The sequence below is a fragment of the Hoplias malabaricus genome, chromosome 2 (assembly GCF_029633855.1).
Source record: "Hoplias malabaricus isolate fHopMal1 chromosome 2, fHopMal1.hap1, whole genome shotgun sequence".
Classification (NCBI taxonomy): domain Eukaryota; kingdom Metazoa; phylum Chordata; class Actinopteri; order Characiformes; family Erythrinidae; genus Hoplias; species Hoplias malabaricus.
Genome location: NC_089801.1, coordinates 6,590,186 through 6,615,672, shown reverse-complemented (window position 1 = coordinate 6,615,672; position 25,487 = coordinate 6,590,186). Strand labels below are relative to the sequence as shown.

The 25,487-nt window shown below is 49.4% G+C and overlaps 1 protein-coding gene across 1 annotated transcript in view; it reads right to left on the bottom strand.

Annotated features, from left to right (window-relative positions):
- slit1a (slit homolog 1a (Drosophila)) overlaps window positions 1-25,487 on the bottom strand; it is a 148,405-nt gene that overhangs the window by 62,036 nt on the left and 60,882 nt on the right. Inside the window, 5 exon segments of the mRNA XM_066650016.1 lie at window positions 5,667-5,814; window positions 10,987-11,150; window positions 13,386-13,457; window positions 13,943-14,014; window positions 17,111-17,182. Of these exon segments, the coding sequence (XP_066506113.1) occupies window positions 5,667-5,814; window positions 10,987-11,150; window positions 13,386-13,457; window positions 13,943-14,014; window positions 17,111-17,182 (528 nt within the window).

The window sequence follows — 25,487 nt, the reverse complement described above, 5'->3', positions numbered from 1 at the left end:
CAGATCTTTCTGCTCAGATCTGGTGTTTGATTCAGATCTTTCTGCTCAGATCTGGTGTTTGATTCAGATCTTTCTGCTCAGATCTGGTGTTTGATTCAGATCTTTCTGCTCAGATCTGGTGTTTGATTCAGATCGTTCTGCTCAGATCTGGTGTTTGATTCCGATATTTCTGCTTAAATCTGGTGTTTGATTCAGATCTTTCTGCTCAGATCTGGTTATTGATTTAAATCATTTGGTTATATTTTGACTATATTTTGCTTTCTGACTCCAGTCTTTAACTCAGTGCTGTTTAATTTTTCCTGTGAATTCTTCGGAATTTTGTTCCTTTTCCATGTCTCTGGCTCAGATCTTTCTCTCATTTCAATGAGTTTGATGCTTCTCCTAAGAGTTCTCAAATGGTTCTCCTGGATTCACATGGCTTTCTGGTTTCTCCTCGGTTCTGAGCTCATCCTCCACCCTAAACTCAACCTGAAGTTCTGAGACTGTGCTCAGTCACCTGAGACATGGCCCTGCTGGTGGGGGTGAGGGTGCTATAAGAAGACGGATGAAAATTCATCTCCATAAAACCCCAACCAGGCACTCGTCACACTCCTCAGACACTCTTCACACTCCTCAGACACACTTCAGGCACTCCTCACAATCTTGAGACAATTTTCACACTCCTCAGACACACTTCACACTGCTCAGACACTTCACACTCCTCAGACACTCTTCACAGTCCTCAGACACTCTTCAAACTCCTCACACACACTTCACACTTCTCAGACACACTTCAGGCACTCTTCACACTCCTCAGACACACTTCAGGCACTCTTCACACTCCTCAGACACACTTCAGGCACTCTTCACACTCCTCAGACACACTTCAGGCACTCTTCACACTCCTCAGACACACTTCAGGCACTCTTCACACTCCTCAGACACACTTCAGGCACTCTTCACACTTCTCACTTCTCAGACACACTTCAGTCACTCTTCACACTCCTCAGACACACTTCAGGCACTCTTCACACTCCTCAGACACACTTCAGGCACTCTTCACACTCCTCAGACACACTTCAGGCACTCTTCACACTTCTCACTTCTCAGACACACTTCAGTCACTCTTCAAACTCCTCAGATACATTTCAGGCACTCTTCACACTCCTCAGACACACTTCAGGCACTCTTCACACTCCTCAGACACACTTCAGGCACTCTTCACACTTCTCAGACACACTTCTCACTTCTCAGACACACTTCAGTCACTCTTCACACTCCTCAGATACATTTCAGGCACTCTTCACACTCCTCAGACACACTTCAGGCACTCTTCACACTCCTCAGACACACTTCAGGCACTCTTCACACTTCTTAGACACACTTCTCACTTCTCAGACACACTTCAGTCACTCTTCACACTCCTCAGATACACTTCAGGCACTCTTCACACTCCTCAGATACACTTCAGGCACTCTTCACACTCCTCAGACACACTTCACACACCTCAGACACACTTCAGGCACTCTTCACACTTCTTAGACACACTTCTCACTTCTCAGACACACTTCAGTCACTCTTCACACTCTTCAGATACACTTCAGGCACTCTTCACACTCAGATACACTTCAGGCACTCTTCACACTCCTCAGACACACTTCAGGCACTCTTCACACTTCTTAGACACACTTCTCACTTCTCAGACACACTTCAGTCACTCTTCACAGTCCTCAGATACACTTCAGGCACTCTTCACACTTCTCAGATACACTTCAGGCACTGTTCACACTCCTCAGACAAAGTTCTCACTTCTCAGACACACTTCAGTCACTCTTCGCACTCCTCAGATACACTTCAGGCACTCTTCACACTCCTCAGATACACTTCAGGCACTCTTCACACTCCTCAGACACACTTCAGGCACTCTTCACACTTCTTAGACACACTTCTCACTTCTCAGACACACTTCAGTCACTCTTCACACTCCTCAGATACACTTCAGGCACTCTTCACACTCCTCAGACACACTTCTCAGATACACTTCAGACACTTTTCACACTCCTCAGATACACTTCAGGCACTCTTCACACTCCTCAGATACACTTCAGGCACTCTTCACACTCCTCAGATACACTTCAGGCACTCTTCACACTCCTCAGACACACTTCAGGCACTCTTCACACTCCTCAGATACACTTCAGGCACTCTTCACACTCCTCAGATACACTTCACACTTCTCAGACATTCTTCACACTTCTCAGACACACTTCATACTCCTCAGACACTCTTCACACTCCTCAGACACTCTTCACACTCCTCAGACACGCTTCAGACATTCTTCACACTCCTCACACTCCTTAGACACACTTAGGTTCCTTAGACACTCTGAGCAACAGAGCTGTAAACTTCAGGCTGCTGAAATTTCCAGTCATGCTGTTTTGTGTGTGTGAGTTTGTGTGTGTGTAGATCCCCCATGAGGCAGAGTGGCTGGAACGAAACAAGGCCACTGCTGAGCCACTTCAAACATGCCCCCTCTCCAGGGCTCCCATGCCACCTAGAAAATGTTTGCCCCCTGAACGGCGCTGCCAAGGCTGCAGAAATGGGTCAGGGTCATTATGGAACACCCACACTGAGTGTATTTATAAAGCACTCATTCTGAGGAACTGAAACACAGAAACCAGTTCACTTCGCCTTGCTCACTTTAATGAGACGAAGAGAGATGTTTGCTCTTGTTCACCTCGAAACCGGACTGATCCCTCAGAACCCGGGCTGAGCTCAGAACAAACCTGTAGCCGGAAACATGCTGTTTCCCAACATCAGAAAACCACAGGCTTAGAAAACCACAACGATGCATCCTCTCACTCACGTCCCTCTCCCTGTCCACACTGTCCTCTCTTTCTCTGTCCACACCGTCCTCTCTCTCTCTCTGTCCACACCGTCCTCTCTCTCTCTCTGTCCACACCGTCCTCTCTCTCTCTCTGTCCACACCGTCCTGTCTCTCTCTCTCTGTCCACACCGTCCTCTCTCTCTCTGTCCACACCGTCCTCTCTCTCTCTGTCCATACCGTCCTCTCTCTCTCTGTCTACACTGTCCTCTCTCTCTCTGTCTACACTGTCCTCTCTCTCTCTGTCCACACTGTCCTCTCTCTCTCTCATTCCCCACTGTCCTCTCTCTCTCTCATTCCCCACTGTCCTCTCTCTCTCTCTGTCCACACCGTCTTCTCTCTCTCTCTGTCCACACCGTCTTCTCTCTCTCTGTCTACATTGTCCTCTCTCTTTCTGTCCACACTGTCCTCTCTCTCTCTGTCCACACTGTCCTCTCTCTCTCTGTCCACACCGTCCTCTCTCTCTGTCCACACCGTCCTCTCTCTCTCTCTGTCCACACCGTCCTCTCTCTCTCTGTCCACACCGTCCTCTCTCTCTCTGTCCACACTGTCCTCTCTCTCTCTCTCTGTCCACAATGTCCTCTCTCTCTCTCTCTCTGTCCACACTGTCCTCTCTCTCTCTCTCTCTGTCCACACTGTCCTCTCTCTCTCTCTCTCTGTCCACACTGTCCTCTCTCTTAAGTCCCTCTCTCTCTGTCCACACCGTCCTCTCTCTCTCTGTCCACACTGTCCTCTCTCTCTCTCTCTCTCTCTCTCTCTCTCTGTCCACAATGTCCTCTCTCTCTCTCTCTCTGTCCACACTGTCCTCTCTCTCTCTCTCTCTGTCCACACTGTCCTCTCTCTTAAGTCCCTCTCTCTCTGTCCACACCGTCCTCTCTCTCTCTGTCCACACTGTCCTCTCTCTCTCTCTCTCTCTCTCTCTGTCCACACTGTCCTCTCTATTACGTCCCTCTCTCTCTGTCCACACTGTCCTCTCTCTCTCTGTCCACACTGTCCTCTCTCTTACGTCCCTCTCTCTCTGTCCACACTGTCCTCTCTCTTATGTCCCTCTCTCTCTGTCCGCACCGTCCTTTCTTTCTCTGTCCACACTGTCCTCTCTCTTACGTCCCTCTCTCTCTGTCCGCACCGTCCTCTCTCTCTCTGTCCACACTGTCCTCTCTCTCTCTGTCCACACTGTCCTCTCTCTTACGTCCCTCTCTCTCTGTCCGCACCATCCTCTCTCTCTCTGTCCACACTGTCCTCTCTCTCTCTGTCCACACTGTCCTCTCTCTTACGTCCCTCTCTCTCTGTTCGCACCGTCCTCTCTCTCTCTGTCCACACTGTCCTCTCTCTCTCTGTCCACACTGTCCTCTCTCTTACGTCCCTCTCTCTCTGTCCGCACCATCCTCTCTCTCTCTGTCCGCACTGTCCTCTCTCTTACGTCCCTCTCTCTCTGTCCGCACCGTCCTCTCTCTCTCTGTCCACACTGTCCTCTCTCTCTCTGTCCACACTGTCCTCTCTCTTACGTCCCTCTCTCTCTGTCCGCACCATCCTCTCTCTCTCTGTCCACACTGTCCTCTCTCTCTCTGTCCACACTGTCCTCTCTCTTACGTCCCTCTCTCTCTGTTCGCACCGTCCTCTCTCTCTCTGTCCACACTGTCCTCTCTCTCTCTGTCCACACTGTCCTCTCTCTTACGTCCCTCTCTCTCTGTCCGCACCATCCTCTCTCTCTCTGTCCGCACTGTCCTCTCTCTTACGTCCCTCTCTCTCTGTCCACACCGTCCTCTCTCTCACTTCCTTCTCACATGATGCTTTAAAGACTGAGTAACTTGATCCCTGAGCCTTATCTAACAGTAGGGATACTGTGTAGTGAGCCATCATCCCGTTTAGAACAAAACCTTCTGTTTATTTTTTACCAATTCAAAACCTGTATAAGATCTGTGTGGAAACACTCAATAAAACAACGTCCTTTAGAGGATCACAGCGCTCACACCAGCACCGTTCTGCACCTGTGTTACAGTGAGAGTCTAAGCTGCGTCTCCTGGTGACGTTAATGAAAGGAGAAGGACTGGGATGTCAGGGACGAGTTGGAAGCCAAGAAAGCGCTGAGATGGGGCCAAGGTGATATTAGTCAAAGCGGTTTTTAATGTTGCCGCAGATAGCGCCAAAAGAGTGAGGCTCTCCAGCTAGACGCCTGATGCTTTTCCTTTCTAACAGCCAGACTGTGGACAGATGAATGAGCTGCGAACACGGCCACCCAGCGCTCGGGTTTGGATACGAGCTCAGGCCGACGAGTGAGATCCAAATCTCGGCTGCACCCCAGCGTCTCGGCAGGATCCAGGAGGACGGCCCCGCTGCAGCAAACCCAGCGTCTCACAGAGAGGGCTGCAGGACACGCTACAAACAGGGATTTATCCCTTTATCCTTCATCATCTCTCTTTTTTCTTCTATTTCCCAGTTCCTTACCTTTCCACTTCCCTGTTGGTAATTTTCCAGAGTCCATCATGTTTCCCCTTTGATCCTAGGCCACATATTTCCAGAGTTCCTAGCCTTCCCAGACTCCCAGGTTCCCCAGGTCTTAGGTTCCTGTGCCTGATGTGCTCTCTGTTTTATGATTAGAGTCTCGTCTGATGGTGGTCTGACACTCACAGTGAGCCAGGACCTCCATCGCAGAAAAGCCCTGACACACAGACTCATCACAACCTGGGTGTGTGTGTGTGTGTCTGTGAGACAGAATTCACCATGGTGTACATCACCTCTTACCCCGAGTGAACAGAACAGAGCCCTGATAGAAAAGAGAAAGTCAGGGAGTCTGGTTACTCACATCTCCGCCATGTTGTCGGGAAGGTTGGCTGGGATGGCGGTCAGTCCTTTCCCTCTACAGTCCACAATGTTGTTGCTGCAGGTGCACATGGCAGGACAGGAGCCCGCGGCCAGGTTACACGACTGGGGGCTGGAGCTTTCTGAATGACCTGCAGATGTGGACAGAAACAGACAGGGGGCATTGTTAAAGAGTGATGTTCCAGAACATTTCAACATTTAGGACAAAGTCCTAAAGCCCACGCTGCTCCAGGACACACTCGCTCTTCTCATTAGGTTCAAATGAGCTGTAAAAATGTAACAGCTGTGATCTCTTTTGTTATTTCACAGTGACAGTGTGTCGTATTAAAATCACATTCTCATTTTCTTCAACAGAAAAGAACCTAAGACTGGGGAGAATGTGATTTTTAAAGAGTCTTAGCTCTGTGTAGTGTGTCAGGTCTAAAAAGCATCTGAGGCTTTGAATAAACTTCTCTTTGAATAACTCTCAGCAGTAAAGTGGAAAACCGGGGAAAGACCATCTACAACAACGTGCTACACTGAGAAAAGCAGGTGGTGGAGGTGGGGGTTGGAAGTGGAGGGGCGGCGGCGAAGGTTGGGGTTGCAGGTGGAGGAGGATGGGTGGAGGTGGGGGTTTGAGGTGGAGGAGGATGGGTGGAGGTGGGGGTTTGAGGTGGAGGAGGATGGGTGGAGGTGGGGGTTTGAGGAGGATGTGGGGGTTGAAGGTGGAGGGGTGGAAGTGGAGGTGGGGGTTGGAGGTGGAGGAGGATGCGTGAAGGTGGGGGTTGGAGGTGAAGGAGGATGCGTGGAGGTGGGGGTTGGAGGTGGAAGAGGATGCGTGGAGGTGGGGGTTGGAGGTGGAGGAAGAGGTGGGGGTTGGAGGTGGAGGGGTGGAGGAAGAGGTGGGGTTTAGAGGTGGAAGGTTGGAGGAGGATGGGGGGAGGTTGGAGGTGGATGCATAGGGGTGGGGGTTGGAGGTGGAGGGGTGGAAGAGGAGGTGGGGGTTGGAGGAAGAGTTGGGGGTTGGAGGTTGGAGGTGGAGGAGGATGGGTGGAGGAAAAGGTGGGGGTTGGAGGTGGAGGGGTGGAGGAGGAGGTGGAGGTAGAAGAGGAAAACGAAGGGAGACGTTAAAGTAATTCCAGCCTGTTCTACTTTGGAGAATGATTTCATTGTGATTCCTAGGAGCTCCGACGTCCTGATGACTCCCTGGAACTGAGGAGGTACTCAGGCAGGTCCTTGATGTGGTTGTGCAGCAGCAGGTAGAGCGCCACCTGCAGGAAGGCTCTGAAACTCATCCGTTCGCCACCCTTCACCGCTGCCTTTTGTCTACATCAGAAAGCGAAGACAGCGGTGATCTGCATTCGGTTCACACACGTCTCTCTGCGTTCTCTCCTGACGCCTCCTGCACGAGTTCCGCAGCCCCCAGAAAGAGGCGACATCTGAGAACCCGTCGACGGCGTAACCCAGAAAGAGGAATAAAACAGACTTTCAAATGTGTGATGTGTGCTGCGCTACGAATCGGGTTCTTTGGAGGCTTTCGGCCAATGAATATTTGATTCTCCCCTCGCGCGCTGGCGCTCTCCCTGTCCCAGAGTCCTGGCTGTGCCAGCTGCAGACTGGTGAGGACGCCTGCTGCTTAATTCATAACCAGAGAAGCTCATCCGGCAGGAGGGGCGGGGCGGGGGCGGGAGCGGGGGAGGGACATGACGTCCTAGTGGCCCGGGCAATCAGGAGAATGGAGGGAGGCAGGATGGAAGGCACCTCCTCAGTAAAGCCGTCCAAGCCTGGGGTGTCTCTTCAGGACTGGGATTATCAGCAGTTCACAGATCAGCGCCAGACACGAGCAGGTCCCAGTCACTGAGTCTTTGGTAAAAGTGTGTGACTTTCTGGACTCCTTTATGTTTCCACACGACAAACACACTTCCCCCGGTGCGTGTGGAGCACACAGTACAACCCCTGGCTCCAGCTCACGGCCCATTGCCTTAATTCCAGGCGTTTAAACCCTCGGCCCATCAGCGGGTCTTACTCTGAGCCGAGGCCATAGATTAATAACAGAACAGAGAGATGGCGAGAAGGAGCCGGACCGAACAAACAAGAAAAATAAAGAAAGAAGGAATAACACCGCGATAAGAGCGGGAGAGTTGGGAAGGGCATGTTCTGAAGGTGGACTGCTGAAATATTTCAGCTCTCAGTGACGCTGAAGGTCTGTGACACGACTTCATAAATACATTCATAACAATATTTCACAGGCCTGACTTCTCTGACCACCTGGGGCTGTAGCCATGGTAACCACAGGTATGCCTTACTCTGGAGACGCTGGACACATGTCCCCACCCTCTTCTGACCCCTGTCTGACCAGTCGGTGGAGGGCACTAAGACCCTGTGGAGCAGTGTGTAACTGTCTGTGCAGTGAGTGAGTGTGTGTGTGTGTGAGACAGTCGGAGAGTTAATGCTGTGATCAGTCCTAGCTTCTATCTGAATAACACCCTGCGTCACACTCACCCCTCCATCACACCCTAAATCCCACACAGGTGTCCTCCCTCACTCAAACACACACACACACACACACACACACACACACACACACACACACACACACACACACACACACACACACAAAGCAAAGCGGCCAGCATGTGTCTATGCGCCAGCGAGTCATTTGCTAATGATCTCTGCACTGAGAGTTCAGGTCCTGGTCAGGTCTCTTGTGATGTGATGTGTGTGTGTGTGTGTGTGTGTGTGTGTGTGTCCATCCAAAACAACAGCTGAACAGAGTAAAAATCATCTCTGTTTTCTCCACAGACAAATCTTTATATAAAGAGATTAAACACTGAACCGAACCAATCAACTCCAGATCAATCAGCACGTCATAAAATTAAATCTGAGTCAAAACACTGAAGAATGAAGAACCAACAAAACGGATAAATGTAAGAGTCTGAGTACAACAGCTGCTCCAGAGCCTGGGCTGAGTCTGAGCTCGGCTGCGTTTCTCTGCGTCACAGAGGTCTGTTCCGATGTGGAGGACCCTTCGTGTGCAGCAGAGAAACGCAGCCTACATTCGGAGCAATTTCCAGGACACAACAGACGTATCCTTCATGGCCCTCAGTTACCCACAATTCTCTGCACACGTACAGCGCACTGGAGAAAATAAACAAGACGCGGAGAAAAACAGAGCTTCAGAAGTTTCAGGAGCAGAGTTTGTTTACCGTTAAAGTGTAAATTATTAGTTAAAATATGTCTCTAAACCGCATTTAATCAATAAGATTATTGACACATTTCTGTACGAACGCATACATTTATTTAATTTAATCCTAGTTTAAATGTAAATGTTTAAAGTTGAAGTTTGAGTTCTTTCTAGCACCAAGGAGCACTGTTTAGATCGCCATGGTAACATCACTCACTCTGATTGGTGGAAATAGCTTTAAGGATTTTGGGCAATGTATTTTTTTTATGAGGAATGGGTGATAAAACCTGATTTTTGGAAAATAAAGTTGAAATCAGACTGAATCATGGCTTTAACTGCACTCTCAGATTAAAGGTACAGTACAGGAACATCACTGTCACTGAAGCTACAAACAGTGTAGTGTATCTTTAAAGGTACAGTACAGGAACATCACCGTCACTGAAGCTACAAACAGTGTAGTGTATCTTTAAAGGTACAGTACAGAAACATCACTGTCACTGAAGCTACAAACAGTGTAGTGTATCTTTAAAGGTACAGTACAGAAACATCACTGTCACTGAAGCTACAAACAGCGTAGTGTATCTTTAAAGGTACAGTACAGGAACATCACTGTCACTGAAGCTACAAACAGTGTAGTGTATCTTTAAAGGTACAGTACAGAAACATCACTGTCACTGAAGCTACAAACAGTGTAGTGTATCTTTAAAGGTACAGTACAGAAACATCACTGTCACTGAAGCTACAAACAGTGTAGTGTATCTTTAAAGGTACAGTACAGAAACATCACTGTCACTGAAGCTACAAACAGCGTAGTGTATCTTTAAAGGTACAGTACAGAAACATCACTGTCACTGAAGCTACAAACAGTGTAGTGTATCTTTAAAGGTACAGTACAGGAACATCACTGTCACTGAAGCTACAAACAGTGTAGTGTATCTTTAAAGGTACAGTACAGGAACATCACCGTCACTGAAGCTACAAACAGTGTAGTGTATCTTTAAAGGTACAGTACAGAAACATCACTGTCACTGAAGCTACAAACAGTGTAGTGTATCTTTAAAGGTACAGTACAGAAACATCACTGTCACTGAAGCTACAAACAGTGAGGTGTATCTTTAAAGGTGCAGCAGTGGTGTTAGAGTCCAGTTGTGTTCCCTAAAGGTTCATTACATTCTCTTCTCCAGAAGGAGAGGGGGATCTCTGTAATCTTTCATTATACAACTGTGGAGAATAAAAGAACACAATAAAAGTCCTGGAGATGAAACGGGGCGAATGACATCAACACGACTTTAACATTTTCTACATAAAGTGTAGATTTTAAAGTTAAATTAAATTAAAGGTACAGTATGTGTTTCTCTGAATGTACGATTGCGGGGACAGAGTTTGTGAGAGCGTAGAATCATATAATCCACATTTATATAGCGAATATTAACAGGATTTTTACTTCTGGAAACAGACTGTTCAGCTCTACACCAGCTTTCACCTCGGAATAAACACTGGGAAAAAACACAGAGGAGATCAGAGCGTCTGGAGCTCATCTGCTGTGGGGGGTGACCTTGGAGAGCACCGTGGTTCTCATGAAGCTCATCACACTCCCCTGAAGATAAGAACTGAAGGAGGAGGGCGTGTTCTTCCCTGGACTCCATGAGGAAACACACACACACACCTGGATTTCCGTTCCCCCTGAAGTTCTGGCAGCCCATCAGAAACATTTCACCACTGGCTTTAGCTCCTGTAATCCATAAGACACAGTAGTGCCACCTCCGCTTGCTGCCTCCGGGGTGTGTAGGGGTGTGTAGCTGTGTGTGGGTGCTGTCTGGTGTGTGGGAGGTGTTAGCAAACCGAGAGCACTTTACTGAGACGTCAGTAAACAGAGTCTGATAAAGAGGCGTTGAGATGAAGAAACACTACGTGTGAACGTTGTAAAATAAGATGTCATCTGTTTCATTTACATGTTCCCAGTGGTTTTATGATTTTACAATAAATACCAGAGTAAACCAGTAGACGTTCTGCTTTAAAACATGCTGCTGGACACTGGAGAGGATGGGCTCACATACTTTTCATTCAGAAGCCTGTAATATGACCGGGAGGAACTGGGACGTCCCCCAGAATAAGAGACAGGAAGGTGGGTGCTGCTTACCTGAGCAGGAGAACTCGTGTTTCTGGATCTCGGCCACGTTGATGCCGCGGAGCTGGGGCGGGGAGGAGCACTGGGTGAACAGGCCGAGCGTGGGTCTCTGTCTCAGCCACTGGGAGAGCCAGGACAGCTGGCAGTCGCAGTTCAGATTGTTGGAGTGCAGCCGACTGCAGAAGAAGACGACAGACAGAATTAGACGAGAGGGACGTACCAGAGGTTGTAGGAGCCTTCTCCAGCTGAGAGAGGACTTCCTGTGAGGTTCCTCTGAGACGTAAAGAAGGTGGAGTTAGTTTATGAGTGATATTTCGATGTATTAAAGAAGCTAAATGCACACACAGCTTGTGTAACTCCAGTGGAAAACACTGATGATAGAAATGTACACCATGGGGCAGCGGCACGTGAGCTTTAGTTTAAATCCCTGGAGGAATCTTCGTCCACTGCCTTCAGTGTTCAGCTGGAGTGGTGTCTGTGATCCAGGAGTGGTTTGTATTTGTGTGAAGCACAGGGAAATCAATCAATCAACAAATACATAAAGACATACAGAAAGTGCTAGTAGCAGACGGACTCTAATAAGGATAAACAGAGCTAATATAAAAAGCATTAGGTCCTGGTCTTAAACGAGACGGAGGGGCTGTTGTTTACCAGTTAAATTCCATTATTTCTCATTGTCTTTATTTAAGCCGAGAAAAGCCACTTGTGGGAGTTCGGTCACGTCTGGATTTCATTAACTAAAGCCATTAGAGTCTATTCTTTCCTCCAGATCTTTGAGGACAAACCCCAGGACGTTAATCATATCAGGAATCTTGTCTGATGTCCTGTAATCTGGAGCTGTGCTCATCTCCTCTAAATCACAGTCCTCCACGAGCGCTAACCGACGCGCTGATCCGACTGTGTGCGGTAGCCTTGTTTTTCCACCGTCCCCTCCGGCACGTCGCCTCTGTTTCGACATGCTTTCACATTTCGTAAATATATTTAGACAATAGAGTCGGGGGGTGGCTGCTTCTTTCGGGGGCCGTTCGCTCTTTCAGGGATCAACTGAGGAAATGGTTCCTGGCACCAACACAAACCCCAGTGTGGCCTATGGCTGCCCACCAAGACTCTGAGGAATGACACAGTGTGTTGTGAGCCTTTCTGGCCCCGAGCGCTGTGGGCCAGTGGTTTTCTGGAGCTGCGGCGCTGCCTGCTGAGTGGAGTGAAACGAAGAAGGCCTCTGAGTAAATAAAACGCCATAAAAGCGGGAGGATCGGGGCCCGGCGAGAGCTCGCTGTAAAGCGCCAAACGGAAGGAGTCGATCAGATTTTGCGGTGGAAACGTCTCCCGAGCTGAAATAACTGTTATTCCCCTGTGAGCGACAAAGGACTGAGGCGATCGCTCGAGAATCTGAAGACCTGATCAAGAGTGGGAAGTGATCCGTTCATAATCTCTTGATTACGACTGTGATGTCGGCGCGAGGAGAAGACCTACTGGAACACGTGGCTGCCCAACCCTCAGGGGGGAGCTCTTTTACTCAAACAGTATTTTTCACGAATGGTGTGGTGCTCCTGGGACGTCTGAAGATCACAGCACTGTTACGTGTTCAGATACGAACTCTGTAAAAAGTCCAGAGAATCAGGTCGGGAGATTTCCCAGAGAGCACCTTTCACACATGCAGCCACGGCGACAGGGGGCGGAGCCTGTGCAGTGTGTGGTCGGGGCAGGGGGTGGAGCCTGTGCAGTGTGTGGTCTGGGCAGGGGGCGGAGCCTGTGCGGTGTGTGGTGGGGGCAGGGGGCGGAGCCTGTGCAGTGTGTGGTAGGGGCAGGGGGCGGAGCCTGTGCAGTGTGTGGTCGGGGCAGGGGGCGGAGCCTGTGCCGAGTGTGGTACGGGCAGGAGGCGGAGCCTGTGCAGTGTGTGGTCAGGGCAGGGGGCGGAGCCTGTGCAGCGTGTGGTACGGGCAGGGGGCGGAGCCTGTGCAGTGTGTGGTACGGGCAGGGGCGGAGCCTGTGCAGTGTGTGGTCGGGGCAGGGGGCGGAGCCTGTGCAGTGTGTGGTCCGGGCAGGGGGCGGAGCCTGTGCAGTGTGTGGTCCGGGCAGTGCAATACTACGGAACATTCCCTCTGTTCGCACAGGGGTCACTCAGGGCCAGGAAAAAGTCCGGGACAATGTTACAGGTGTGTGTTCACACACGGCTCCTCCGGGTAAAGTCCAGAACAGTTCTGGGAGATGGAACAATAGAACTGTGTGACCTTCTGTACTTGACCTCACTGAAGTTTAGGAGACTGCAGCAAGTCTAAGGACGCCGTGTGTTACTTCCACATTAATGACCTACAAAAACATTCAGCCACTTCTGAGATTTAAGTGTGAACTGATGAACTGATCTGTAACACGTGTGTTTGTGTGTGTGTGTGTGTGTGTGTGTTACTCACAAGGTCCTCAGCTTGGGCATGTGGTTGAAGCTGGACACTGGAATGCTGCTGATGTTGTTGTTGTTGAGAGTTCTGTGGAAGATGAAGCAGAAGAGCTGAGATTAAAAGCAGCCGCGGGTTCTGCCCTGAGTCAAACCAGAGGCTGTAGGCAGTCGTTACAGTGCACCACCCTCAGCAGGAACGAGAAATGCTGTTCCTGTCGGGAAATTACTTTTTGGAGGTAAAACCTCCGCTTGTGCAGCTTCACTAAAGTCAGGAGACAGCTGCCTCTAAACCCCATGGAGTCGCAGAATTCTCCATCCCCTGTCTTCATTCTATTGATTCGCAATCAAACCCCTGACACTCACCAGGCTTTGTGCTCAGGGACGGCCCCGTTCCAAGCCCCCCTCAGATTAATGGCGCGGGTGGAGATTTATCCCTGACACTGGGTTAAAGTAACAGCGGACCCCCGAACCTTCGCTCACGTTAGCCTCGCTGCTGTTACAGCTCCATTAGTTTTATGAGGTGTGTTTAGCTAATGGCAGCACTAGGGGCGAGTGTGTGTGTGTGTCACTTACAGAACTTCCAGTCCCCGCAGCGCCCGGAAGGCTCCGTCCTCGATGCATCCGATGTGGTTCTTGTCCAGTTGCCTGTGGAGTAAAAGGAAATTCACAGTGAAAAGCCGAACAGGAATTCTACCCTCAACATTCCTGCTCAGCCCGGTGGACCCCTCTGGACTTGGAGCCGGTCAGCGGCAAGAAACTGTGGTGGTGACAGGAGCCGGGTCCTGCTAATACGGCCAGTAACAATTTCTCCGGTCAGTGCGGTACGGCTCGGTTCTGTCCCAAACCCGACCCCAAGACTCTCAGCTCCCTGCTCCAGGTCCAGTGTCCACTCTCCATCTCTGACCAGAGCTGTGAAAGTGGGCGGAGCTTCTGGAACCCTGTTCCACACCGAGAAACCACAGACCGTCTTTTCCTTCCTCACACCGGACTCCAGGTCTGGACCTGCTCCTCGGGCTGTACACAGATAAGGGGCGTGTCCCTCTGCAGCGACCAATCAGAGCCGTCTGTGTCGGTGTCCACCGTTAGAGACTCGAGTCTGTGTCCTGTTCAGGAACGGTCCACAGCGGCCGGGGTCAGTGGGGTTTACAATGGAGCGTTGTTTCTGATTTAATTGTGTTTAACCAATCATAGATTAGCACTGTCTCTAGCTCCGCCCACACGGCCCAGTTCTGTACACTTGGAATCGAGTCGGGTTCTCTGGGTCAGTTCGTCAGAAGGACCCTCGAGCTCCAGGGTCCTTCTGCAGCAGGTTCCCCCTCAAGACCTGCTCAGAGAGGATCCTCTGCTTACAGTACCTCACATTTTAAAATACTGGTGGAGTTCCCTTTACATAGTTAAAACACACACACACACACACACACACACACACAAACATGTGCATAAACACCCATACACTTGCAGGATCAATACAGCATAATTGGTTCCAATGTGCAGAACATAATGGGACAAGATTGCAGACTGACCCATTATAACCCCCCGTTATTATCCCCCCATTACACCCCCATCATTACTGCCCCCATTACCCCCCCTCCCCCCAGTAATAACAGTCATTCCCATAAGCCTCTGATTATTGGAGTTCACAACTGAGCACTGATGGAGATCAATACTGATACAATCCTTCAGAACAGAACCAGCACGGGCTCAGACACTCACACATTCACACCACACTCACACATTTACACCGCACTCACATCACACTCACACATTCACACCACACTCACACATTCACACCACACTCACACATTCATTCACACCACACTCACACATTCACTCACACAACACTCACACATTCACACCACACACAAACATTCACACCACACACAAACATTCACACCACACTCACACATTCACACCACACTCACACATTCATTCACACCGCACTCACACATTCACAGCACACTCACACATTCATTCACACCGCACTCACACATTCACAGCACACTCACACATTCATTCACACCGCACTCACACATTCACACCACACTCACACATTCACACCACACCACACTCACACATTCACTCACACCACACTCACACATTCACTCACACATTCACACCACACTCACACATTCACACAGCGCTCACACATTCACACAGCGCTCACACATTCACAGCACACCACACTCACACATTCATTCACACCCCACTCACACATTCACACAGCGCTCACACATTCACAGCACACCACACTCACACATTCATTCACACCGCACTCACACATTCACACCACACTCACACATTCACACCACACTCACACATTCACACCACACCACACTCACACATTCACTCACACCACACTCACACATTCACTCACACATTCACACCACACTCACACATTCACACAGCGCTCACACATTCACAGCACACCACACTCACACATTCATTCACACCGCACTCACACATTCACAGCACACCACACTCACACATTCATTCACAGCACACTCACACATTCACAGCACACCACACTCACACATTCATTCACACCACTGTCACACGTTCACACCCACTCAAATTGGTGTGTGAAGTGTGTGTCTGGAGTTTGTGTGGTGTGTGGAGACTGTGGAGTGTGTCTGGCATGTGGAGAGTGTGTGAAGAGTGTGTGTGGAGTGTGTGTGGTGTGTGGAGAGTGTGTGTGGTGTGTGGAGAGTGTGTGTGGTATGTGGAGAGTGTGTGTTGAGTGTGTGTGGTGTGTGAAGAGTGTGTGTGGTGTGTGGAGAGTGTGTGTGGTGTGTGGAGAGTGTGTGTGGTGTGTGTGTGGTGTGTGGAGAGTGTGTGTGGAGTGTGTGTGGAGAGTGTGTGTGGTGTGTGGAGTGTGTGTGGAGAGTGTGTGTGGTGTGTGGAGAGTGTGTGTGGAGTGTGTGTGGTGTGTGGAGAGTGTGTGTGGAGTGTGTGTGGTGTGTGGAGAGTGTGTGTGGAGTGTGGAGAGTGTGTGTGGAGTGTGTGTGGTGTGTGGAGAGTGTGTGTGGTGTGTGTGTGGTGTGTGGAGTGTGTGTGGTGTGTGGAGAGTGTGTGTGGTGTGTGGAGAGTGTGTGTGGAGTGTGTGTGGTGTGTGGAGAGTGTGTGTGGAGTGTGTGTGGTGTGTGGAGAGTGTGTGTGGAGTGTGTGTGGTGTGTGGAGAGTGTGTGTGGAGTGTGTGTGGAATGTGTGTGGTGTGTGGAGTGTGTGTGGTGTGTGGAGAGTGTGTGTGGTGTGTGTGTGGTGTGTGGAGAGTGTGTGTGGTGTGTGGAGAGTGTGTGGTGTGTGTGGTGTGTGGAGAGTGTGTGTGGAGTGTGTGTGGTGTGTGGAGAGTGTGTGTGGAGTGTGTGTGTGGAGAGTGTGTGGTGTGTGGAGAGTGTGTGTGGAGTGTGTGTGTTGTGTGGAGAGTGTGGAGTGTGGAGAGTGTGTGTGGAGTGTGGAGAGTGTGTGTGGTGTGTGTGTGTTGTGTGGAGAGTGTGTGTGGAGTGTGGAGAGTGTGTGTGGAGTGTGTGTGGTGTGTGGAGAATGTGTGTGGAGTGTGTGTGGTGTGTGGAGAGTGTGTGTGGAGTGTGTGTGGTGTGTGGAGAGTGTGTGTGGAGTGTGTGTGGTGTGTGGAGAGTGTGTGTGGAGTGTGTGTGGTGTGTGGAGAGTGTGTGTGGAGTGTGTGTGGAGTGTGTGTGGTGTGTGGAGAGTGTGTGTGGAGAGTGTGTGTGGAGGTGCACTCACAGGTTCTTGATGTCTGTAGCTCCGCGGAAGGCTTTGCGGGGAATGGCCTGGATAAAGTTCTCACTGAGGTCTCTGTAAAACAGAGAGAAAGGGGTTTCACCAAAACTTCACCATCGTCAGCTTCATTTACATTTAACACCCCCCTCACACACACACATACACATACACACACACACACAAACGCCGCCTAACAAGTCAACCGGAGCGGGGCTCAAACCCAGGACCCTGGAGCTGTGACAGAGACACTGCACCTCCCTGGCGCCCAGAATAAGAATTACAACAAATAAAACTGAAAAAACAAAGCATTAGGACATTCCTAAGATCTGCCTCAGAAAGTGTTTTGCACCAAGAGTTTACACTGAATACTACAGTAAAATATAAAACAATAAATCAGAGATCAGAGATCAGAGAGAGCTGCTCCAGAATAAAGAGTGAGGGGTGATTTAAAGCGAGCTGTCGCTGCTCAAACAGGAATGATTCTAAAGATCTGAGAGCTGGCTCTGATCTCTGTATCACATCTGATCTGACACTGTCCCGCACCATGAGGACATTTATATAGCAGTAACAGCACCTTAAACTCAGTATCAGACTGGTCTCCAGTGTCAGGATCAATTCTGATACCTTTCTCCTTTTTAAACAAATTGCTTTGTGAGATTCACTAATCTGACAAACCCCTCACTCAGCTCTGCTTCAGGCGGCGTCTCAGCGCTGAGACCGACGGGAGAAACGGAGACGCTGTTGCCACAACAAGCAGCAGCCGACATCTGGGAGGTTCTCTCTCCAGCCGCTAAAACAAACACACGTCGGGCTGAAGCTGTGATTCTAACGCGCAGTGTTTGGATCTGCGTTACGTTTCTGAGAGACTCTCCAACACCGAGGAGTCGCCACAGCAACCGTGCCGTGTTTGTCCTCACGACTCGAGCGGAGATGAGCCGACCTGCCTCGTCCTGCTGGGGCTGAAAGACAGATGCCTCCACAACAACTGGATTCAATAGACTTTGTTTTAAATAAACTAACAGACTTAATCCTCACCTCCAACAAACCCCCGCCCTCGCGTTTCCAAACGGGGATCAGGTGTGAAACCAGGAGAACTGAGTGCAGGGTTCATTTAGTTAGAATGGAAAAAATATTCCTATTCTTCACAAGGAAATTAGATGAGAACTAAATAAAATGATCATTTGAACACGAGAACTTTCATCAACAAATAAAAACGAAACCACAAAGCGAAAGACTGATAAATGACCCGTGATCTCAGAATCGAAAACAGAAAATCACAAAGAAATCAAAACAGGAAAATGCTCCGTCTGTTTGCCATTGTCGGGGTAAGAGTGGCCGAACCCCCACCGAACTCCCAGCAGAACCAGCGTCTACGGTTTAGACCTCAGACCCGCTTCTGTCGGGAACAGAGAGGTGTGTTAGAGCGCCGTACACAAACAGAACCAAGAACAACAGCCAGCATTGCTGTTTGTGATGTGTACACACTAATGACCCGGCCTCTGCCTGTAATGAGCTCCGGGGACAAAGGCGGGCTGTCGTTTCTCGCCAGCGCGGCTCTGTTTGGGCTCCTGTAGCTCTGATAATTGGCGTGGGCATGGCGTGTTTTTATAGACTGCATTTCTAACCTCATCGCTGTCTCTGGCTGTTAATTACACTTCACCAAAAACATCCTCCAGCGAAGGAGTGTGGTTTCTTTCCTCGGTGGGTAGGAAAGCTCATATAAAGCATGTGCTGTGGGTGAAGAGAAGGTAGGGCTTGGTTCTGTGGTGGTTTTGGTGCATTTCTCCCGCTTAAGATCCAGAGAAAGCCACGATGTCACACAGAAAGGCAGCAAACTGGCAGGCACAAGGGAAACTGGGGGAAGTGATGGGGAAACGGCTGCGAATCAGCATCCTAAATCCTGTTAGCACGCGTTAAAGCGATCGGCGGCGGTGCACAAAGCTCGGGGAGAGCTGTGAGCGTGTTCTTCTGAGTGGATTACGTGCTGGTGTCACGGGGGGCTAATTGCGTGTCTCAAAAGGAGCTAATGAGAAGCCGGAGGATGACAAATGTGGCGTCTTCCTTCCTCCAGCGACCCGCTCTTCCTCTCTCTCCAAGCGTAATAGAATAATGATCGAGGCCGGGCTTTTCTGCCGATCTGTTGTCTTTGGGGCTTTATTGGCGGGACAGGCAGGTTTCCAGCGCCAGAGGAATATTAAACTTAGCAGTTTTCCCATTCCAGAATTCACACAAACTCCAGAAGGCCAATGAGATGCTGCCGCTGGTGAGCGTGATTGACTCGGCTCGGTGGGCTGCGGGTGTTCTGCTGAAATGATGAGCAGCTGTGTTCTGTGGAAAGCTTCATTAGGAGTAAACACTGGGGGTCACTCTACAAACCGCAGGAAGATTGCGACAGTGAGGAATGTGTCCTCGTTTGATGTCGGGATGAGTAAGTGACAGGGAATTCTCCCAAGGGAATGATGCACTGGGAAGAGTCACCAGAGTTTAATCAGGAACCCTCAGGAATGTGGGAGACTGGGTTCCAGGTGTCAGAGTCAGAGCTGTCTTTGGTTTACTGACAGAATTCAGCGGTCAGTCTTTAGTCTGAGCTCAAGGCCTTGAACGGACCTCATTTACAAGAAGTGCTCTGATATTATTCAAAAACATTTACACAATCTTCACTGCCAGAAAAGTTGGGAGATTTTCTCAAAAGGAATAAAATCCAGAAGTGGAAAGTAACGAATAAAATTTACTCACGTTGCTGTAATTGAGTAAGTTTTTAAAATCTGTAACTTTACTTTTACTTAAGTATATTTTGCTTGAAGTGTTGTACTTCACTACGTTTTAAATCACATTAGTTACTGAGTAAAAATGTAAATAAAAATACAAGAAAATATACTGTGCACCGGAAACTACCAGTGAAGCACTGGCTGATTTATCTACCGCTAAAATCACGAGAAACACGGAGACAGACAAGTCCAAGACTGTTCACGAGCCGTAACTCCACAACAGCTGGGTTCTACCTGATGGACACAGTGTGCCTCACTGCTTTATTCTTTATGACACTTTTAATAGAGATCAGTGACAGAGTCATTAATGACACTGTAGTGAAATGTTGCTGAAACCGAGAGAGACTCTGAAGTGTTTTTATCTGAAATGAGGCGATTCACCAGAGTCTTGTTACAGAAACGATACCAGGACGTTAGAGCGGTGATGAATCATCATACTTTGACCTTCCGTACTTCAGTGCATTTGAGGGGAATCCTGTTGTACTTTTACTGCAGTGATATTTTACCTTCCATACTTTAACTCAGGACTTGACCTGTGTCCCTCGTCCAGCGCTGTGGTTAGTTATAGAGGAGGAGGAATAAAAACCTGCAGCCACACCGGGCCTTTATGGATAAGACTGGTTACTCCTAGTCTAGTGTATTGGAGGCACCAAAGATGAGGAATTTGCACCCATTCATTCATCATTCATCCCTCTCTCTCACGTTCCCCAGTCCCAAAGGGTTAGCTGTTCTACTGCTCAGGTAAAGAGACTCTAAAATGTAAAACCCAGCCTCCCCATTCCCCCCTCTTCAGGCGTCTGGTGCCTGGGTTCTGACTCACAGTTCCAGCTGGCCTGCCCCAGGAAAGGTTGAAGAGGTGGTGTGTGGCAGCACCCTGAACAGCGGGCATCAAATAAGCAGAACTAATTGGAGCTGGAAGCTGGGCTCTGGGGGAGTGGCGGCCCCCTGAAGGCTTTGCCAGACCGGGGGCCTCGTGGGTTATCAGATCACTTTGCTGTGGAGCGCAGCGGCAGACAGCGTTAAGTTACAGCAGCAGAGCTGGCAGAGGCCGTGCTGCACCCTGTCCAAGCTAATCCAAGCTAAAAAAAACAAAACCTTAATTATCCCATGGAATTTGTCGAGAGCACTCGCCCCCCTCCCGCCCTGAGCTTGCAGAAAGGCTCACTGTGTGTGTGTACGGCTTTTGTGGAGGGGCTGGGGGACGCTGTACCAGCTGGCCACAACACTTCAGCCCCAAAGCCCCTGAAAATCACTAATGAGCCCAAAGTCGCTGACACAAACCTCCATTTCCACGTCCATACTCTGGCCCAGATCAGCACGGCGTCTAATGACCGTCTGAGCCGGTGACGCGTGCCACAGCGTCGAAAACGGACAGGGTTTGTCCACAGCCACCTGCAGCTGCTTGATTACAGGTGAGGAAACATCAGAGGACATGGCACTCCATGATTCAGCCACAGAGCAATGCCTACGGTTCATATTTTACTCACCGCGGCCTGTTAGGACTTTCTCACAGCTCGTTCCACTGGACCCTTTCTGATGTGGTCACTGCAGCCCATTACGCTTCGGATCTGTCACTGAAACGTACAGCAAACCTTTCAACCCAAACAACACGACAAAGAACTTCCTCTGAAGCATAAACACAAGCCTTCGCAGCCGTCAGAGGGAACAGGACCTGGAACACGGGCCTGCAAGCCACTAATGCCACTTAATCTCACTCAGGAAACGTCTTTAAAAAAGGAAGGAACTCTTAAACAGAGCCTCCGACACAGCCTGTGCTTTACAGATCTGTTAGAGACTTACTTCATCATAATTACAGCGTGTTTCACACGGCCGCCTCGATTCTGTTCGCTCTGAGATCGGGCCAGTGATCGCTGTGAGGAGCGCTGCCAGCTGATCCACTTCATTAAGCTGAGATTACATCTTATCATACGGCTTTCATGCTGTATATCTTCACGTCTGCCTTTATTACTACAGACGCCGCTGCAGATTACAGATCGCAGACTCGTCTGAGGGCAGTCCACAGAGTTTACGGTCCAGTGACCACAGAATGACTGAGAGACACGTCATGGCGGCGGACGGGACTCTTCCAGAGTTTAAATGCTGCTTCTCTCATTTTCAACAAAACTGATCACATCAAAAGCCCTTTGAATGAAACGACCAGTTCTTCATTTCTTCACGTTTAACACTCTCTTAATTAATGCCAGGACGCTGGACGCTGGCGGAGGCAGGTCTGTACACACAGCCGATGATGGGTTTGGGGGGGGGGTCTCTGTAAGATGTGCAAACTGAACATGACTTCACTCCATTTGGTGCCTGCAGAAAGATACATCCGCCACCAATGAAAGAAAGAATGTAAGCCCTGATTGGTTCCTTCCTTCATTGATAAGCACCGACGTCACTGAGCACGGTCTGGGGCTGGAGAACGGTAGGTGCTGTGGTTTCAGTCGAATCCAAACTCATTTGTTTAAGAATATCTGAGTTGTGTTTAGGCTCATGGTGGAGGATGGAGGCTGCGTTTTCTAAAGGTCCACACTTACAGACTGTGATTGTGCGGAAGTGGACACTGACACAATATAGTTCTGAATATTTCAAATATCTATGCACTCACAAAACACAGAGATCTGCAAAAAAAAAAGAGCAGAGAGCAGCTGCTTCACTTTGTTTTTATTTTACGGCGGACGTGTTTCAGCTTTGTGCCGTCTTCAACGCAGCTCTTTGCTTTTCCTGCAGTGTTTAATGGGCTCCGTTCCGGGTTGTGAACCTAATGTTGAACCGTTCGGTGCATTTCCACCAATAAAAAACAGGTTCCGGAACCCGACAAGTTTGTTAGCGGCAGGAACCATAGAACAGTAGGTTTTTCAGCACGAACCGTGAGGGCGCCTGTGGGCGTGGCTAGTTACAGGAGCAAGGAGCGATGGCGACACCCACGAGGAGCACGCTGTGTAGTCTCCTACGCCTCATCGTCAAAAGCTGATTCATGTTTGATTTTTGGAGAAAAACAAACATCTGTAACAGCAGCACAAACGCTCACAGGTCGTCTACATGCTCCGCCGTCTTCTCTCTTCTGTTACTTCCGCAGTGCAGCGCACCATGCTGATGACGTGTTCTACGATGTATCCTCGGTTTCCACTAAAACTGGTGTAAACACGGCTGCTTTGCTGAAAAGGTTCTTAAAAACACGAACGGAACCAGTTCAAGATCCAGAGTTCTTGAAAAGTACATTCTGCCTGTTTGCACTTGTGTTTCTGTCTGCACTCGTGTTTTGTGTCGAACCCTGGTTTCAGTGTGTACAGTGTGTAATCAGAGTCTGAACATGCAGGGCCTGTGTTCCTCTGGGGTGTGTTCTAAGCCCATTTACTCTTCTGGTGAAAATCAAGCTCTGCTTCTTATTTGTGACAGTCGTGACCCCAGCCTCAGCACCGCAGGGCTCTGTACGCTTTAGCGGTAATTGTTTTGCAGTTACCCAGTCGTCATGCTCCATTAGGCCACTTACATCTCTATCTGCGTAGCTCTATCCTTCTCTCTCTCCCTCTCTCTCTCTCTACACCTGCCTCCTCCATCTCCCGCAGCCAAAGCTAATAACACCATTACCTCAGGAAAAGCCCAGAGCCACTTCCAAAGGGTTTAATTTGATATTAAAACACAGCCCTTTTTATGGACGGCTCCTGGGTGTTACGAAGAGGACGGTGTGGAGAGCACCACAGCAGAGCCTGCCTCTCTCTCTTCTCCGTGTTTACAGATGTGCTCCGGACAGCGCTCTGTCTCCTATTGGTCATCGTTAGGATTACGACGTAGGAAACCTCAGACCGGACCAAAAGATCCAAACAACTCTAACATGCTCCACTTTTCCTCGGGGAGTCGTGGGGCATCACACATCGCTGTTCTTTGATTCTGTTGCGCTCCACGACCGCTCCTCGTCCCCGACGCTCAGAATCAGTTCAGACGCTGGACATTTGTCAGATACGACACAATCGCATCAAAATCTGACTAAATTTGTGAAGTCTGATCCCAACATTAGAGGCTTTGGAGCATTTTATAAACGTCTCAGAGGCGGACAGAACCCCCAGCATCTATCCACTGCTACAATCCAACACCTCTACATCTTTATTCATGCGGGCGATTTCACACAGCGGTTAGAGTCTGTTTACACCGCTGAGGTCTGGATGTTGATGAATGAAGCTGTGAACCCAGTGCTGAAGGATAACAGAGAGGTCTAAAGTGCTGCTCTGAACCGACATGATATAACGATCAGTGCATGAGCTCCTGATTGGGGCAATTATGGAGAGAGAGAGAGAGAGTAATGCCATTTGCTCTCAGATAAGTAGTCATTCATCTCTGTGTCTCTGTTTGAACAGTAGCTTGTAATTAGACCATTAGTTACTCATTATGGCTTTAAATTGACTGTGGAAAAGCTGTTAACAGAACGACAGGGTCCACCACTCTCTCAGAAAACCCCCTTCATCTGTCTCACTGAGCCCAATGTAAGGAAACTATGCTATGAATGACGCTACTGATCACACTGGAACATACAGAGAAACAGCAGTGATGCTTCAGGCACGTACCCGGTGTCACTCAAACCCTTGCCTCTAACGGGAACAGAGGGCTTTGGAAACCACAACAACGGCGGCGGTAACGTTAAGCGGTGTTTACTCATGGTGTATTGGCGTGTTGTTGTTGTTTGGGACTGAACACAGCTCCGTTATCAGTTCAGACAGATCAGTAGAGTTTGTTCCTTCCTTGTTGCAGCGTCCAGCTCTCGCTGGATTCTTTCGTCGGCCACCGATCCAAGGAGCGTTTGAACCTCTTCAAAAGACCATGGCGTCATTTTTACGAGCTGCCGTCATGAGTCGGATAAAAACAAACGTGATCTCTGCTGCAGCTGGAGATTTTACAGATGGAGAGTTGGTGCTGGTCGTCTGCGTTGTGTGGCGTAGAGTGACGACTCTCTCTGGACAATCAGCGCTCTGCAAGGTTTACACGCCACGGTTTAGTCCCTACTCGACTCGCTCTGAACCACGAGAGAACAGCCACTAAACAAGAACCCACTTCCAGAACCAGAACCAGGACCTGATTCACCTGGTGGAGGAGTGGAAACAGACGAGTATAGACCAGTAGGGACCCTGCAGTGGAAAAGTGCCATAACTCTGACCCTATACACGTACAACTGTGCCTGATTTTTACCAGTTTAGAGAAAACACTGTCCTACACAGTCCAGAACCCTCCAGAACTGTGGGAATGTGTACAGTCCAGCGCCTCCATCCACAGCTCAACACAATACCAGGCCCTGGAAGAAACTACAATGAAGACACTTACAAGATCTGAATAAAAGACCAGTCTATTTATAACACTGTTTCCTCTGAAACGTGAGACGACCCGCTTCCTGCACCTGTTTATCCCCCCCGTCTCCTTCTGTTAAACATCAAACGTCAAATATTAAAGGAACAGTCTCAAGCAGATAAAACATAACCAGAGCTATGGCCACTAGAAACCTGCCGGTGTACGGCTCTAGCCTCGTTCTGATGACGGACCCTAAGGGTGGGGGCAACTCTGAGCATGGGGCAGACACTTAAAACACACTCTTCAAAATGTTTCTAACAGAAAAACAGAGATCC